This window comes from Urocampus carinirostris, chromosome 14 (genome assembly GCF_059441175.1).
Source record: "Urocampus carinirostris isolate Australia breed hairy pipefish chromosome 14, RoL_Ucar_1.0, whole genome shotgun sequence".
In the NCBI taxonomy this organism is placed as follows: Eukaryota; Metazoa; Chordata; class Actinopteri; order Syngnathiformes; family Syngnathidae; genus Urocampus; species Urocampus carinirostris.
The window spans coordinates 1,131,933-1,150,053 of record NC_142362.1 but is presented as its reverse complement, the minus strand read 5'-3'; the positions used below and the strand labels follow the sequence as shown (position 1 = coordinate 1,150,053).

Genomic DNA, 18,121 nt, shown 5'->3' with positions numbered 1-18,121 from the left:
CCTCGGTTGGTAACGCGTCTACACAAAACGGACACTCGTTTTTCAGGTTCACGAGAACCTCTGGAGACCTTCCCACTTCCTGCCTGCCCCCTAGCTGGCTGTTATGTTAAGTAGCAGGCCTGTTTTCTGTCGGCGACCGGTGTCCTCCTTGGGTTTCAATTCCAAACATGGTGATCCTTGCGGGGACTCCATATCAACAACACCCCCGTTACTCCCCCTCCTCTCGGTTTTTTCCGCCCTCCTCCAGCTGTTCTCTCAGCAGTGTTGGCCGGCGGTTGAACTGAGAAAGTCACAAGTTGGAAAAGGATCCGCAGAATGTGAATAGGATCACGTTCTAGAACCGTAACCCTGGAGACCCTGAACCCTGAAGAACTTCCCAAGGGGACAAAGTTGGAGCTGTGACTTTCCAGGCCCTGACATGATCGCGGAGAACGTCAGTCTTACAGAGAGCCTGTTTGCCGACCCGGTCTGCAATGGCTGGACCAACAACACAGAAGGTGCGCTCTACCATCTGGGCAACACGATCCTCTTCCTGGGCTACATGGGTGGCAGCGGAGCCTATGGGTGCCTCTTCATTTTTGGTCTCCTGGCACCGTCCTTCCTCTGCCTGACTTTGTGGGGCTTGTTAACAGTTTGTGGCCCCGACGTGGTCACCTGGAATGCGGTGCTGGTTGTGGTATGTCTGATGCAGATCTGCCACCTGCTGTACCGCCTGCACCAGGAGGGAATACCCAACGAGGAGCTGACTGCCCTCTACCACGAAGTCTACCTCCCGTTGGGTGTGTCGGTCCAGGTGTTCAAGGAGATTGCCGGTGCTTTTGAGAACAGGGTGCTGGAAATGAAAGCCGGCGAGACCTACGCAGTGGAGGGCAAGACTGCTATCGAGAGGCTTTCCTTTCTGCTGTCTGGCAGGTGGGTTTCTAAGTGTTTTCGCTGTACCGTGTAGTCTAGAGTAGAGACTTTTGGATATGTCAATAGTAGTACAGTATGCCAACTTTCAGGGACTTAGCGTAGGTCTAGTTCTTGGGCACGGTCTTGACACCTATTGGTTAGCCCCACATCTGGAAAAATGGAAGGGTTGCATTTTAGTCTTGCAGGTTCCACTTTGAGGTTAGGTTTTTGGGCTTCCCCTAGACACTCAGAAACTGGAGCTCCTAGGCCCAAGATAAATTTGAGGTTGTGTCAGAAGACACATTCAACTATGCAAAAATGGGAAGTGATCAGTGTTTTCGGCAGGGTCCAGTTCATAAGGAGGGCCCTTGGCACCCACTGAAACCTCTAGAGATTCTTAGTCCTCATCTCTATCGGTCAGGGTCCTGACACCTGTTCCTGGACAATTGGTACATGTTCCCCTTATAAGTGCAGGTCTGATTCACAAGTCAGGTCCTTAGCACTCGGTGGAGCCTTAAGAGATCCTCAGTAGTCATATTTCTCGAGGATGGTCCTAACGCCTAGTGGTTAGCTCCGCATCTTGAGAAATGGGATGCTTCAATTGTTGCAGGTTGAGTTCAGAAGTCAGACTCTTACCTCCCACTGGAGCTTCTGGAGATATGTTTCCTGGGCTGCCTGGTGACACCCAGACACTAGAACCCCCATTCCCAGGATAGATTTGAGGTTGTGTCCGAAGGCACGCTCAACTATGTGAAAATGTGAAGTGATAAGTGTTGCCGGAAGGGCCCAGTTCACATACCAGACCCATAGCGCCCACCGGAGCTTCTGGAGATCCAGAGTCCCGATTTAACCCGATGCGGCCCCTAACTCCAAACAGTTGCCCACCCCTGCTTTACATCATGTCGGACAGGGGTCTCCACTGTGGGTACCAGCGTGCCCCCTAAGACCGATGAGGTGCCAGTGGACCTGTTCTGAAAAGAGCTCATCATTGCTGGGTCATTGGGATTTTCTCGTTTAATTATTTTTATAGGTAGACTGAGTCCATTTAACCCTTTTTGTTACATAATTACAGTAAACTGGTAATAACTCAGTAACAACATGATAAATTGTTATTGAACAAATTCAAAAAAATCAATTCCAGTTGATGGGCTTCATTGACAAAACCATCTATTCACGTATTGATCGTCATTATTTTTAACCAATGAATTAAGAAAATAGAATTAGAATATTTATGCATCTTTTAATCTACAAGAAATACATCAAACTATATTCTTCTTTTTTTTTTTAAGTTAGCTATCTGTCCAACCTTTTAGCTTTGTAGCCAACTGTCATCCCAAATTGTAACTGTCAAGCAAGCTAGCTTTTTTACATTTCCTACATCTATCCAGCTAACATTTTATCTTTTTTGCTAGTTATCAAGCTACAGTGTGGGCTCCTTTCTAGCTATCTATTTAGCTTTTTTCCAGCTTTCTATCTGGCTATTTTGTTAGCTTTTCACTCATTTAGCTAGCTATCTAGCTCATTCAGTTTTTCATCCGTTTAATTTTCTAGCTATCAAGCTACTTTTTTTTAGCAATTTAGCCAGCTATCTAGCAAGCTTTCTACATGCTTTGAACGCTATCTAGCCAAGATTTTTTTCTTTATTGCTAATTATCAAGCTAAATGTCGACCTCCTTTCTAGCCATCTATCAAGTTCTTTTTGTTTGGATTTCTATCTGGCGATTTATTTGTTTTTTTACTCATCTAGCTAGCTCCAATTCAGTTTTTCATCGGTTTAATTTTCTAGCTAGCAAGCTACTTTTTTTTAGCAATTTAGCCAGCTTTCTAGCAAGCTTTCTACATGCTTTGAACGCTATCTAGCTAAGATCTTTTCTTTTTTTGCTAATTATCAAGCTCAATGTCGACCTCCTTTGTAGCCATCTATCAAGTTCTTTTTTGTTTGGATTTCTATCTGGCGATTTATTTGTTTTTTTTTAACTCATTTAGCTAGCTATCTAGCTCCAATTCAGTTTTTCATCTGCTCCCTTTTAGTGTTTTTACCTGTTCTTGTCTCTTGCGAACTGTCAAGCTTCCATTTTGGTCATTTAGCAAATTGTCTCGCTAAGTAGCTAATTCAGACATTTATATCGAACCGGTTGCCTTTTACGCTCATTCGTAACAAAAACGAACCCGCCGCCTGAAAAATGTTGGAGAGCCTCGCTGTCGAAGCCCACCAGGCGCACGTGTGTCCTCGATTCCCCTTTTGTACGTTTTCGAACGCGCGAACTCGAAAAAACGAAATCTGCCGCGTCGACACGTACTCGGAACGTTCGCCAAACAGATGTTCCGAGCAACGTTCGTGACCACCGCCCGGGGGGAAATGTCCTTTCCGCTCGAGAATCCAGGTTTCGCGTGATGGAGTGCAACCTTCCCTCTAATCTTCTACGCGTCCGAGCAATTCCACTAAGTCTGTGAGAAATGATGCTGAGAAACATTAAACCCGGCTGTAGCAACCAAATCCCGAGCAAACATCTCCAAAACCTTCAAATCGAGTTACATTCTGCTGGTTTTCCCGGCAACACTGGTTCATTTTTCCAATTTGAATAAATCGACTCAGGTCATATTGAAAAAGTTGACCACGATGGGCGCCACTTATTCTGCCCGAAAAATACGCAGAGAGGAGATATGGCAAAAAGGGAACCCGCTTTATTGCATTCCGGACACGTTCAAAGTTCCAGACGTTCAACATTGGATTTTATAGTGTTCTCAAATAAAGTTAAGCTATCTCGTGAAGGTCGTCCGCCCCGGCAACAACGTCATTCCACGACCTTCACCAGATGTCTACATAATTATCATTAGTTATTATCCACATTCCACAACACCCACACACGTCACTATTCTTTTGAAATAAGTATCTTTTGTTACATAGTACTAACGGTCGGTGGATATTTTCGAGTCGGTTGCACAATTCCCTGGGCAAGTGTGAGAGTTGGGGCTGGGCTCTGGCAGTTGTTAGCATGTAGCCGTAAGCGTAAAGCCATTAGCAATGAAGACGCCTTCAGTGTGTCTTAAAACACAGCTATAATAATAAAATAGTAATGACGCTGTCATTACACAGTAACAACATTTTGAATGGACCCATTTAATTCAATGGGCCCATTCAACTTAAATAGGGGCAGTTCCATCAGGCGAGTAGTTGTTAGCATCTACACGTTAGCATAAATCAGCTAGCATAACTCGCTAGCATATAGCCACGAGCATGACTCGTAAGCAGATAGCCATTAGTATGACTTGGTGGCATGTAGCCATTCATTCTCGCGACATTGTTTCCCTTTAAAAATAAAAAGACTTGTAAAATTATTCCCAATATTGCCGTTAGCCTCTGACCTTTTGATTGACACCATTCTCGGTCAACAGATTTTTTTTCACGGTTCACAGCCTGCATCAGCTTGTACGGGCCCGTTTGATAAAACGGAGATTGCCTCGATTCTAATGATTGATACAACGGTTAACCGATGAAATTCCCAACATAACTTTATGCCATTTTCCAGGAGTGTATTCAAATCAGAACTGAAAATGAGCACGCGTAAATGCAACTCGGGATCCATTTTTACGCGCGATCATCACATGCTAGTGCGCACAATCAGTGATTGACTTTTGGAAAGGGAAGCGAAACATTCACAACTCTTTCACAATGTCTTAAAATTGGCCAAAGTAAAATACACAAATGTAAAGATTTAAGGGCTGTAAACTGGTCGTCTTTAACTTGCCTAGACTTCTGTACGAAAAATGTGTAAAATACAATGTTTAGTTTTTTCAGATTGTGATCCAATTTGACAAGGTATCAGGTAAGGCTTCGGGTTACTGTCTCCCCTATTTTCCACATGTTCACACTGCCATTTTCTGCAAGCATTTGATTGCAAAAAGAAGAAAAAGTTTATTTTTGTGTGTGTTCAATGACAATAAAGTAGATCTGAATCTGAATCTTCAATGTTTGTAGTACTTGCAGTGGAGAGTGTACATTACCGGAACACGAAGGGGTTAAGTTCGTCTCAGCATTTGTAAACGACATTCAATCGGGCAGGAGAAAAAGGACATTTTCAAGGCGACCTACTTTAAGCGGGCGGATTATTCTAAAGCCCCCCCAACCTCTTCCTGACCGAGCGGCGTCCTGATGACTTTATCCGGGCAAAGGAAGAAACGGAGCTCGACGCAGCAAATATTCCGCTTCCTTTTTGATCCCCCCCCCGCTGACTCCGTTATACCCACGTATGGAAAAGTCCAAAAATCCCCACACTCAAGGTCACCTGCCGGCAGGTTGTTTTCACCCGGGGCCTTTTTGTTTTTTTCTCTTCTTTTCAAAAGTAATGAGATGCATTTTCGCTCATTTTGAGTCTTTGTATTGTGTCTTCTCCTGTTAGCACTCGTTTTTGGTGGCAGACATCCATCCATCCATTATCTTCTGCTTATCCGGGGTGGGGTGGCGGGGCAGCAGCCTTAAAAGGGAAGCCCAGACGTCCCCAACCCCAGCCACTTCATCAAGCGGGATCCCGAGGCGTTCCCAGGCCAGCCTAGAGACATTGTCTCTCAAGCTTGTCCTGGGTCCTCCTGCCAGTGGGACATGCCCGAGGGAGGCGTCCAGGAGGCATCCCTATCAGATGCCTGAGCCACCTCAACTGGCTCCTCTCCATGCGGAGGAGCAGTGGCTCTACACAGAGTCCCTCCCAGATGACTGAGCTTCTCACCTTATCTCTAAAGGAAAACTCAGCCGTCAGTTTTAGTGACGTGCGCTGGCCCTTTAAGAAAATAGAGAGCAGGCTGCCACAGAGCATTTCCTGTGAGTATGAACGTCACAATATGACGTTGAGGTCGTAAACGATACATTTAATGTTTCTTGCTAGCACGAGTGATAGCGTCATTTCAGATAATCGTCGCTCTAGTGACTTTCTGTTGCGCTAGCAAGAAATGCTATCGTTAATATCGAGGTGTGTTTTGCCTAAGATGCTTTCGTATTGTCGTGCCTTCTAAAAACTGGTCAGAATTATCCAGGCGACTTTTGAGTGAGGGTGTTTAACGGCCAAAGAGTGGAAAAGGTTTCCATGAGGCCAAAACACTGTCCCTTTAACTTTCCTATGACGATAGGGGCCTAGGGCCTGCAATTGGTCGCCAAAACCGCGAATTTGAGACCCCAGATCTATAGGATCGTTTATTCCTCTATTGCGCAAATTGACGTCGTTATGGAAATACTCGTCGGTGACGGGCATCGTGGGTAATGTAGTTTTGAGCGGAAGCGGTCTTTTTGGACCTTGTCAAACGACGGGGAAGGCCGCATTTGGCCCGCCGACCACAGGTTTGACAGGATGTTTTTGTTTCTCTGGACGTCAGGATGAAAGTATCGCTAGAAGGTCAGTTCCTGCACTACATCCACCGACACCAGTTCCTGGACTCGCCAGAGTGGGAGTCCCTCAGGCCGCAAGACCAAGGGAACTTCCAGGTAACCCGCAAAATGGCTTGTGTTGAAATTCTATTAGATTAAATATATTTGAATTTATAATAAATATTCCTTTTTCTATTTGCATGATTACAAATTTATTTAGCCAATTTCGAAGCGTTCACGCTGAATAAATAAATGAAAAGGTAATAAAAAAAAAAACAATTTCAAATAAGTGACATTGACACATAAATAAATAATTCAATATAATTAAAAAAGTAAAACTTGAACTGTGTTTTGGCTTGATTATTTCCCCAAAAAATAAAATAAAGTTCTTAAGAAACAAAGAAGGATTTTTCCCTAAAGCCCCAGTGTGTATTTTATAGCGACGCCTATTGGTGTAAACATACTTCTTTAAACATGATTTCAAGCTTAGAAATAAATAATATATTTTTTAAAAAATATATTAATTTTGTGCAGAGTATTAACTTATTACTAGTAGTGTACAGAACAAAAAGATCTCTTTTTATTTCTTGTTTTTTCCCCTCCCCTAGTTTTTTACTTTCTTTTTCCTTATTATTTTTTTTGTTTATTCTTTTTTTCCTGGCTTTTTATCTTTTTTTAATTTTTTCTTGTTTTCTCCTTTTTTTCTCTTCTTACTTTTTCTTTTTTTCCAGATAGTGTCAACATAAAATATAGGTTATTCATATGCTATAGCAGGGGTGTCAAACTCATTTGAACTCGGGGGCCACACGATACAACAAACATTCTGTCGGGGGCCGGACTAGTAGATTAAAGAGAAAAAGAGAGATAAAGAAATAAGAGAAAGAGGGAGGGAAAAGGAGAGAGAGGGTAGGACAAAGAAAGAGGGAGAGAGCGTGAGAAACAAAAGAGGTAAAAAGAGAAGTTGTGAAAGAGGGGGAAAGAAAGGGAGAGGAAGAAAGAAATCCAAAGAGAAAAAGAAAGACAAAAGGAGAGAAAAGAAGGCATGAAGGGTATGAAGAGAGAAAGAGAAAAAAGAGAAAAGGAAAAAATGAAGTTAGAGCAAAAGAAATTAAAAAGACAGAGAGAGAAAGAGACAAAGAGCAACAAAGGAAGAGAAAAAGAGAGACACAGAGAGCGAAAGAGACAGAGAGGTAGAAAAGGGGTGGAAGAGAGAGAGAGAGAGAGAGAGAGAGAGAAATAAATACAAGTACAGTGTCTTTGTTCGAGGCACCTGGCTTTGGCAACATCAAGTTGACATATTTCAACCAGCAGCTCGTTTTTCTCTTGCGCTTCTGTGAGTGTTGTCTCGCGGGCCGGATTCAATCCCTTAGCGGACGTGATCTGGCCCGCGGGTTGCCTGTTTGACATCTGTGTGCTATAGAATAGAAGTGTGTTTTAAGCTTAGATTTAAATATTAAACCTGAGTATTTCTTCTTGGCTCTTGGGATCACTAGTAGAACAGTGTTTTCAGAGCAAAGGCTACGGACCAGAACATAGGGGGAAATTCAATCAGAAAGTATCAGGACCAGAATGGAAAGAGGACCCAATTGCGTTATGTTTCTCTTAAGTTTTATTGGAGGAAAGAGGAAAGGCTTCGCCCACGATCCGGTGTTTGCTAGGCGCGGGAGGCAAGTCGCTCTCGTACTCTGATTGTGATCCGAACGCGGAAGTGGATCTTCCGTAGCGAGGAACGGCGGTGTCAAGGACAGAAAAACTGGTCGATTGCCAGGACAGGAGAGCAAAAACGTGATCGGGGACAGAAACGGGTCGTAAGCCAGGACGGGAGAGCACACGTGGTTGGGATCAAAAACGGATCGTAAATGGGGACGGGAGAGCAGATGCGGTCAGGATCACAACGGGTCGTAGCCGGAGACAGACGGGAGCAAAAACGGGACAGGTGGGAGTCGGGGTTGAAAAATGCTTCTTGTGTATACACTGAGGTTCGCAGACGGACTGACAAAAAGGGACAGACAGGAATGAGTTCAAATACTGATAGGGAGCTAATCAGAACCCGCGGCAGTTGGCGCCAATTGGTAATCATGACAGAAAGAAATGAGGGGGCAAGTCCATGCATCATTTGGCAGAATACCAATAAAACCACATCGTGGCTCCCTGTAATGCAGGTTAGCTAAAACAGGGGTCTGTAGCAGCCACAGTCCGAACCATTCTTTCCTCTCAAAGCCTTTTCCCCGCTTTCGTCAGGTGACACTGACGGCCGAAGAGGACTGCCGCTACGTGTCTTGGAGACGGCGACGCCTCTACTCGCTGATGTCCAAGGAGCGCTACGTCAGCCGCCTCTTCGCCGTCATGCTAGGCTACGACATCTCGGAGAAGCTGTACAACCTCAACAACAAGCTTTACATCAAGAGCGGGGTCCTGCTGGACATCCGCCTGCCCAGCCTCTACCACGTCCTGGCCCCTTCCTCGCGGAGCAGCGAGGGGGAGACCCCCGCCCGCCCGGGGCCGGACCCCGAGCGGGTCCCCTCGGGCCCCGCCTGGGCCTCCGACCCGGAACTTCCCTCCGGTGAGGACTCGACCAGTCTGGTCCTGGAGGACTTTGCCGACGTGGTGGGATCCTTGAGTGACTATGGCAGTGAGAGGGATTATTTGAGGTAGTGGGGGACGAAGGGGGTCCCGGGCTAACACACTGGCTCACCCGCTTAAGATACATGTGAGTACTGCACGTGCACGGGTGACACTTTCGCGCTAATCGAGGGGTTCTCAAAGAGTGGGGCGGGGTCGCCCTGGGGACACGAAGCTCCGAGGAACTTTGTTTTTTTTTAACTTTCCCAGAATAGAGTGCAATCGCACCTCCAGTGCACCAGGGGGCAGTGGCGTTCTTATTGGCAGTGTGTTTTGTTTCCATTTAGCCTCCACAAAGTGCAGAGTATGAGCATTGAGTATGAGTGTAGCAGGATCTCAAGTCACCCACGAAAAGTATTTATGAGTATATATATATATATATATATATATATACATATATATATTACAGAAAATAAGTATTTGAACACTCTGCTATATTGCTAATACTCTCACTTAGAAATCATGGAGGGGTCTAAAATGTCCACCGTCCGTGCATGTCCACCGTGAGAGAGATAAACTAAAAAGAAAAATCCAGAAATCCCAATGCATGATTTCTTTTAACGATTTATTTGTGTGATATAGCTGCTAATAAGTATTTGAACACCTGAGACGATGAATGTTAATATTTGGTAGAGTAGCTTTTGTTCGCTATTATAGAAATCAAACGTTTCCTGTACTTTTTCACCACAGGAGTGATCTTGGCCCTTGCTTTTAAGACCCGATTGACTTTGTGACTCCTGCTGTAGATGGAAAGTTGATTTGTATGTTATCCGAGTGTGTGTCATTCCCACTTGTGTCCACAGGGGGCGACGACGGTGGAGGAGCGGCCCGTTTCCTGAGGACCCGAGCGCCGCTAGCTCCCACCGAAACGCCAAAACTCTGACGGGATTTTTGGACTTTTGGGAAACGTCACTTCCCGGACCACGTTTTTTTTTTCTTGTTTTTGTCCGTTCACGCTCCACATTGTTCTCGTTTATTTTGTTTGAAAACACAAAAACAATTCCTCTGTAAATTAAACATCGGTGTTAGCTTAGTTAGCTATTAGCATTTTTGGGAACAATGGGGCTCGCTAATAATAAACTAGAATGTATTTATGACCACCAGGGGCCAAGACTTTCGCTTCGGGATCGTCCTGGAATGTGTACGACGGGGGTCTCCAGCAAATACAACAAACTCAATGAAGCTAATATGCCATTTTTAGCTAGCTATTTGGCTACCTTTTTAGCTTTGTAGCTAAGCTATCTTCCTACCTTCTTAGCTATTTAGCAAGCTTTCCAGCTAGCTTTTTCATTTTTGCGCACGCTTTCTAGTGGACATTTTGCTAGTTATAAAAGTAAATATTGCGCGCCTTTTTTAGCTAGCTATTTACTTTTGTTTTTAGCCTTCGATTTGGCTTTTTACTTTTTGAGCTATCAAGCTCCCTTTTAGTTTTTTACCTGTGTACTTTTCTAGCTAGCTAACTTCCTACGCGTTTAGCTATGGTGTGAGCTGTCTGGCTAGCTTTTTAGATGTTTTACATGTTATCTAGCCTACATTTTATCTTTTGGCTAACATTTTCCCCCTTTCTGCTAGTTTTCAAGCTAAATGTTATCCTCTTTTCTAGCTAGCTATCTAGCTATGTTTTTAGCTTTCTATCCGGCTATTTAGATGGCTTTTGACTCTTTTAGTTAGCTTTCTAGCTCCCTTTTACTTATTAACTCACAATCAAACTACATGTTTTAGCTATTTAGTGAGCTATTTAGCTAGCCTTTTTTATGTAATAGCTAACATTTTCCCCTTTCTGCTAGTCATCAAGCTAAATGTTATCCTCCTTTCTAGCTAGCTAGCTAGCTTTGTTTTTAGCTTACTGTCCGGCTATTTAGATGGCTTTTGACTCTTTTAGTTAGCGAACTAGCTCCTTTTTAGTTTTTTAACACCTATCAATCTACCTTTTTAGCTAGTAAGCAAGCCATCTAGCTAATTTGCTATTTTAGAAATGCACATGAAAGTGGGTGCCCTTTGCGCTAATTTGTAACAAAAATGAGCTCTGGGCTTGAGAAATGTTGGAGACCCCTGATGTACAAGCTAACCTTAGCATTTTTTCAAGCCTTTTTGTTTTAAAAGTGTGCAAAATGACAATAATAAACACGCGTACTAAGTGTGCTTGGCTTACTCTCACATGATTGATGTGTTAGCATTCATTGGAGAATTCTAAAGAATCAAATATACAGTAGATGCTAATGTTTCAATGCTAATTGGGGACCCTATAGATGGTTGCACACCTGCACAAAGTCATGTGACCACGGAGATCTTCGCCGGATGTTGATGTTGTTCACGCAAAGAGGCGCCTCTCGCCTGAAAACACACAAAAAACTCATTTAAATTCTGCCTAGCAACAAGCCTGCCCTCTTATTTAAATCACAAGACGATAAAATCCTTTCAATTCTGCCTAGCAACAAGCCTGCCCCCTCAATTAAATTATAAATCATGGATACAATGGTTGTCGATTCTGCAACAAATTTAACTAAGGTACATGTTGGCTTGGAGAGGGATGGGCGCTACCAGGCTGTACTTGCCCAAGACACACCCAAAGAAATGCGCCCCCTACCAAAAGACCAACCAACAGTATTCATTAGTTTAGGCAAACACAAAGATCCAAAAGAATGCTTTAGTCTACTCTCATTTAGATGATTATAATTCCCTACTCTCTGGATTCCCCAAGAGAGAATATTGCAAAAAGAAATACTACAAATAGACAATAAAAATTCTTGGTTTTGAAACGCTCACAATAAAAGCAAAGTCATACGTAGTAAGGCCTTGTTTTAAGCACTTCATGTCACATTTAGTTTTGTAGTATTGTATTATTTAGTATTTTTGTATTATTTCTGGAGTTGGCTTTTTGTTGGTAGTATTACTGTAGTATTTCAGTCACAATATATCTCTGGTTATATTTTTTGTAGTATTTCTGTTGTAATATTTCTGCAGGAGTATTTTTTTAATTATAGTATTACTGTAGTGGTATTTTCGTAATATTTCTGTATTATGTTTTGTAGTATTAATGTAGTATTTCAGTCACAATATATCTCTGGTTATATTTTTGTAGTATTTCGGTTGTAATATTTTTGTAGTAGTATTTCTTTCAATTATAATATTATTGTAGTGGTATTTTTGTAATGTTTCTGAATTAGTTTTGTTGTATTACTGTAGTATTTTAGTTGACAATACGTCTGTGGTTATATTTTTGTAGTATTTCGGTTGGAATATTTCTGTAGTAGTATTTTTTAATTATAGTCTAACTGTAGTGTTTTTTTTGTAATATTTCTGTCTTAGTTTTGTAGTATTACTGTAGTTTTTCCGTCACAATATGTATGTGGTTATATTTTTGTAGCATTTCGGTTGTAATATTTCTGTAGTATTTTTTTTAAATTATAGTGTTACTGTAGAGGTATTTTTGTAACATTTCTGTCTTAGTTTTGTAGTATTACTGTAGTATTTCAATCACAATAGGTCTGTGGTGATATTTTTGTGGCATTTCAGTTGTAATATTTCGGTAGTAGTATTTTTAACTGTGGTATTTCCGTCATATTTGGAACAGATTTGCGCATTGACATTGAAAAGGCGACTCTAATTACAAATGTTTCAAGTTACAAAGCTACTCCAAGTACCACTTCAATTTGTAAGTAGAGGTACCACTGTATTATGATGGATTTTAAATGGGGCGGCATTGGCTCAGGAGGTAAAGCGCTCGTCTTGGGATCAAGAGGTCTCAGGTTTGATTCCCGAGTCCTCCGTGTTATATATCAAAGTGTCCTTGGGCAAGACACTGAATCCCTATATTAATATAAAGGTAATGTATATAACTGCGGGCCATTTACATTTACAACAGAGAAAATATAATTATTTCACTGAACGGAATCTTAAATTGAGCTAAATTTGTTAACATCAAATTTAATCAATAGTACTTTTTAGGCAATAATCTTCCATTCAAAATACAGTGGAACCTCGGTTCTCGACCATAATCCCTTCCAGAACACTGTTCGAAAACCGATTTGTACGATCACCGAAATCGTTTTTTCCCATTAAAAGTAATGTAAAATCGTTTTAATCCGTTCCAACACCCTGAATGTTTACCATGAACGTAAACATGAAGCTAACCCGGGCTAATCGTACGTTCGCGTTAGCGTAATCTTCCGTACAAAAGATGACGCTAACGGGAACGTGTAAAAATAAAAAAATCAGGTCGTTTACACGTCATTTAGCACCCGGGTCCCCACAAAAAGTGACTAGCGCTTCATCGGAAAGGGAGCTCCATTCAAACACCCTGTATGTTTTACGTAAACAAAGCTAACTGAGGCTAATCGTACGTTCGCGTTATCGTAATCTTCCGTACGAAAGACTAACATGAACGTGTAAAAATTAAAAAAAAGGATTATGAATAGGATTTCTTACCTTTGTGGTGGACGATGGGGAGAGAAAAATCCTCAAAAGTTTTTCAACCTCTTCCAAAACTTGGCAGTTGCTCGCTTATAGCGCTAACTTCCTTAGCCGCATCACTCGAATTCACAGCCTCCTTATTCTTTACTATCGTACTGATAGTAGATTTAGCTATGCTGTATTCACTAGCAAGATCGGAAATTCGTACACCTCTTTCATATTTAGCTTTTATGTCTTTCTTAAAGGCAATAGTTGTGCGAACAACTTGTCTTTTTTCACCTGTCCCGCTTGCACCGACCTTCTTCGGGGGCATAATTAGGGGCTAAAACACCCGTACGCCGCTCAGCATCGCACCCTAGCGTACCGGCGTTCGAACTCCCATTTTTTGAACGAACAGCGAAGCAAGAATTTCTCGAAATTCTTGGTCGAACACCGATTTGTCCGAACTGAGAGGCGTTCGAAAACCGAGGTTCCACTGTATTGTATAAATAACAAGACAATAATCAAACGGCCTCCTTTATCCCCACCGACCAACCCGAAACAGTGACAACACAGACGTGCACACTGGTTGAAATCCAATCAAAACACAAGAAACAGAAATCAAAGAAGATAAAGGTCAAAAGAAAAAAATGTCAGGTACCCCCAAAACCGAGCCGCTTCAATCTTTACGTACTTGCGCGAGGGGATTTGGGACAGACAGACGGACTTGAGGTGAACGTCGCCCTGCCGGTAGAAGAGACTTCCTGTGTTTTTCAGGCCGATGGAGTCGATCTCGCACAGCGCCACCGGGTGAGCCAACACGGTAGTGTACGTCGTCGTGTCCGTTTGACTGAAACGCAAAGACAAATCGGTCATCGGCATCGCCGCTTTCAAGCATGTTCGAGGGGAATTCCGCTCTCGATTCGGGTCGGCCATCTTTGTATCACATGTACAGTGATACCTCTAATTACGAACTGTTTTGTTCTGGGAGTAGTTTTGTAACCCCGAACATTAGAGTGTTTTGTATCAAAAACGCTTGGACGATGTAATTTTGATCAGAGGAATCCGGACCGATTGGTAGGGGTGAGCCTTGTCCCTTATCCTTAACCCAAAACAAATTTGGAGAAGTGTTTGAAGTGGATAAAAGCATGCTGTCGCCCTCACGTTCCCCAACGTGAAGATGAAAGGCTATCTAGATGGCTTTTGACTCTTTTAGCTAGCTTTCTAGCTCTCATTTAATTTTTAACTGTTTATTTTTGTAGCTCACAATTTACATGTTTTAGCTATTTAGTGAGCCATTTAGCTAGCTTTTTTATATAATAGCTAAAATTTTCCCTTTTCTGCTAGTTATCAAGCAAAATGTTATCCTCCTTTCTAGCTAGCTAAGCTATCTAATTTTGTTTTTAGCTTTCCATCCGGCTATGTACATGGTTTTTGACTCTTTTAGCTAGCCTTCTAGCTCCCATTTACTTTTTAGCTGTTTATTCTTGTAGCTCACAATCAAGCAACATATTTTAGCTATTTAGTGAGCTATTTAGCTAGCTTTTTATAATATAATAGCGAACATTTTCCCCTTTCTGCTAGTTATCAAGCTAAATGTTATCCTCTTTTCTAGCTAGCCATCTAGTTTGGTTTTTAGCTTTCCATCCGGCTATTTAGATGGCTTTTGACTCTTTTAGCAAGCTTTCTAGCTCCCTTTTACTTTTTAACTGTTTATTTTTGTAGCTCACAATCAAGCTACATGATTTAGCTATTTAGTGAGCTACTTAGCTAGCTTTTTTCATATGATAGCTAACATTTTCCTCTTTCTGCTAGTCATCAAGCTAAATGTTATCCTCCTTTCTAGCTAGCTATCTAGTTTTGGTTTTAGCTTTCCATCCGGCTATTTAGATGGCTTGACTCTTTCAGTTAGCTTTCTAGCTCCCTTTTACTTATTAGCTCACAATCAAACTACATGTTTTAGCTATTTAGTGAGCTCCTTAGCTAGCTTTTTTCATATGATAGCTAACATTTTCCTCTTTCTGCTAGTTTTCAAGCTAAATATTATCTTCTTTTCTAGCTAGCCATCTAGTTTGGTTTTTAGCTTTCCATCCGGCTATTTAGATGGCTTTTGACTCTTTTAGCTAGCTTTCTAGCTCCCTTTTACTTTTTAACTGTTTATTTTTGTAGCTCACAATCAAGCTACATGTTTTAGCTATTTAGTGAGCTACTTAGCTAGCTTTTTTCATATGATAGCTAACATTTTCCTCTTTCTGGTAGTTTTCAAGCTAAATGTGATCCTCCTTTCTAGCTAGCCATCTAGTTTGGTTTTTAGCTTTCCATCCGGCTATTTAGATGGCTTTTGACTCTTTTAGCAAGCTTTCTAGCTCCCTTTTACTTTTTAACTGTTTATTTTTGTAGCTCACAATCAAGCTACATGTTTTAGCTATTTAGTGAGCTACTTAGCTAGCTTTTTTCATATGATAGCTAACATTTTCCTCTTTCTGCTAGTTTTCAAGCTAAATGTTATCCTCCTTTCTAGCTAGCCATCTAGTTTGGTTTTTAGCTTTCTATCCGGCTATTTAAAGATGCCCGTGCTACACTCAATTCAGATGAGAATAAAAACCTTGTATTTTTGTGTGTTTTAACCCGGATGACTCAATGGAAGTTGCACTTTCGTTTGGGGACAAAACGTTGTGAGGGTTCTCTTTCGAAAGAGAGCAAAAGCCTCCGTATTTCCCAAGAAGAGCATTCAATAGGCCAATTTGGACAGGATTTCGGATGGTTTAGCAAAGGAACGTGGCAACCTACAGCCGAAGTCGCCGTAGCGTCTCCTGGTCCCCGGTGGTCAGCTTCACTTCCAATTCGGCGCTTTTGGCGAGCTCCGACACTTCCATCACCAGCAGGACGTGATGTGCTACAAAACAAACACACCCGCTTCACCAAAAAGTTGTTTTATTCCCTTTTTTCCCACACTTCACTTTGTTTGACTTTGAAATGTTTTGCCGCATGGATCGGAGTGTACGGGGTCACCGGGACGCAGCAAAGGAGCTCATTAGCTAGCTCGTGCTGACTAATGACGTTCCCTCGGCGGCTTTTGAGTCTTTGATGTCGGCGTTGCAATCGGGGCGAGCGGAAGGATTTCTTACCGCTGAAAGGTGGCGCCGACGAGGTGAGGAGGAATAATTTCTGCTCGGTGGGGAGGCGGGACGAAGGGAGGCCGCAATTTTCCGTCAAACCTGAACGCCGCAAAGAGGATATTATCAATTTTACAAACACTCGCTTTGAAAGACTTACCGATAACCGGACAGGTTCCCCCGAACGCGTCGCAGTGAAGGCATCGTCCCTGCAGGAAGTTCTGGTAAGTGTCACACGGGATGCCGACCAGCCTGCAGGACGATGTGTTCAGGGAGCTCATGAACACGTAGAGCGCCCTCATGTGGTCGCAAATCACGTAGCCGTAAACTGTAAAGCAAAACGGACAAATCCTTCAAACGACAGTGATTAATAATTCACGGCGGAGGTCGTTGCAGCTCGCAATGAAGCTCAAGGCTGTGCGTTTGAAGAAAAAGACGACGGAAGCCTGAAAAATACCGCGTTGCAAAATTTGAAGCCTACGTCATGATTTCAGGTGAGCGAGAATACATTTCAGTCAGTAACAGTACATGAAAGCTGATTTTAATTCCACAAACAAGCTGGATACAACCGGAGCGGCTGAATAGAGCCGATAGCTGGAGTTGTGTGTAGGGTATTGCCTTTCTGGCAATTCATTTCCCCTAACCTTTTCCAACCACCGTCTCAGCCAACGCCACCTAACACCCACAATTCACTCACAGGAAGTGAGCAGACTCTCCAGTAGTAGAACAAATGTTTGAAATCCCAAGTGTTTTTTTGTAATTAAAAAAATGATTTTCATATGTGCCTATTATCACTTAATCCACCAATTGAAAAACATCAATAGGAACTCTAACCAGCGACAGGAAATGACTGACATCAACAGTCAATAAAAGGGAGGCTCTTTACGCCTCTCTCACACTCTTTTTCTTCACGCGCGCTCGAAGGGGAGGCCTTCCCGGCCTTTGTCCCCTTGAGACAAGGGGGACAAAGGAGGCGGGAATCCACGGCCTTGTCTCCTTGACCATGAGGCCTGGCGCAACCCAGGCATGTTGCCGGGTCGCCTATCTAGCTCTTTTTCTGCCATGTCCCTTTTATCCCCACGTGAAGTTCTGGCTGACTAAAGTATGCAAGAAAAGATAACGCAACAAACTGTCTTTGGTGCTGGGTATAAATATCATTCTGACACGCTATGAAATAACTCCTGGTCATCTAAATGAAGCAGGTTTATCAGTCAGTACTTTCATTCCTGCTACAAAATTTCTTCCCCCTCCCCCTCGTTTCAACGACGTTCTTTACTCTTTCGTTTGAATCAATTTTCCTGGCCATGGAATAAATTGTAGGGAGTTAGAATCTAACCATGTGCATTGTTCATTTGTGTGTGTATAATTTAAAGCCAAAATGCAATATGTTTAGAGTATTGCTTCCTTCGTTAAAAATACGACAGAGACAAAGAGGCTATTTTGGGAACTAGTTTGTAATGAGCACCACATGCTGGCTGAATTGGTAATTACATTCTGAACCAAATAAAATCATGAAACGCAATTTTCTGTACATGTGGGCTAACTTTAATGGCTTGTAAGAAAAGCTACTAAAAAGACTGGTAAAAGATTGTACGAGTGAGCTTTATTCATATATATTGTTTCCTTTATTCTTCTTTTTTTACATAATACGTCTCTCGTTTTATGTTCATGTGCAGTAATAAAAAAGTAGCATGTATTTGTTTAATGTTTCTGATGCTTTTATGATTTATCAAAAAAATATCAA

General features: G+C 42.3%; 2 protein-coding genes across 3 annotated transcripts in view; one reads left to right on the top strand and one right to left on the bottom strand.

Annotated features, from left to right (window-relative positions):
• The first annotated feature begins 275 nt into the window (after positions 1 to 275).
• popdc2 (popeye domain cAMP effector 2) lies at positions 276 to 9,817 on the top strand. The gene is made up of 4 exons (XM_088353412.1): positions 276 to 912; positions 6,256 to 6,364; positions 8,489 to 8,957; positions 9,673 to 9,817. Exons 1-3 carry the CDS (start codon positions 419 to 421, stop codon positions 8,900 to 8,902), a joined length of 1,017 nt encoding a protein of 338 aa, XP_088209538.1. The 5' UTR covers positions 276 to 418; the 3' UTR covers positions 8,903 to 8,957; positions 9,673 to 9,817.
• pla1a (phospholipase A1 member A) overlaps positions 9,416 to 18,121 on the bottom strand; it is a 26,965-nt gene continuing 18,259 nt past the window's right edge. For both annotated transcript variants that reach the window (XM_088353409.1, XM_088353410.1), the window contains 5 exons: positions 16,538 to 16,705; positions 16,390 to 16,479; positions 16,052 to 16,157; positions 13,956 to 14,111; positions 9,416 to 11,203 (listed from right to left, as the gene is read on the bottom strand). In XM_088353409.1, the coding sequence (XP_088209535.1) occupies positions 11,113 to 11,203; positions 13,956 to 14,111; positions 16,052 to 16,157; positions 16,390 to 16,479; positions 16,538 to 16,705 (611 nt within the window). In that variant the 3' untranslated portion in view covers positions 9,416 to 11,112. The remainder of the gene's footprint in view (positions 11,204 to 13,955; positions 14,112 to 16,051; positions 16,158 to 16,389; positions 16,480 to 16,537; positions 16,706 to 18,121) is intronic.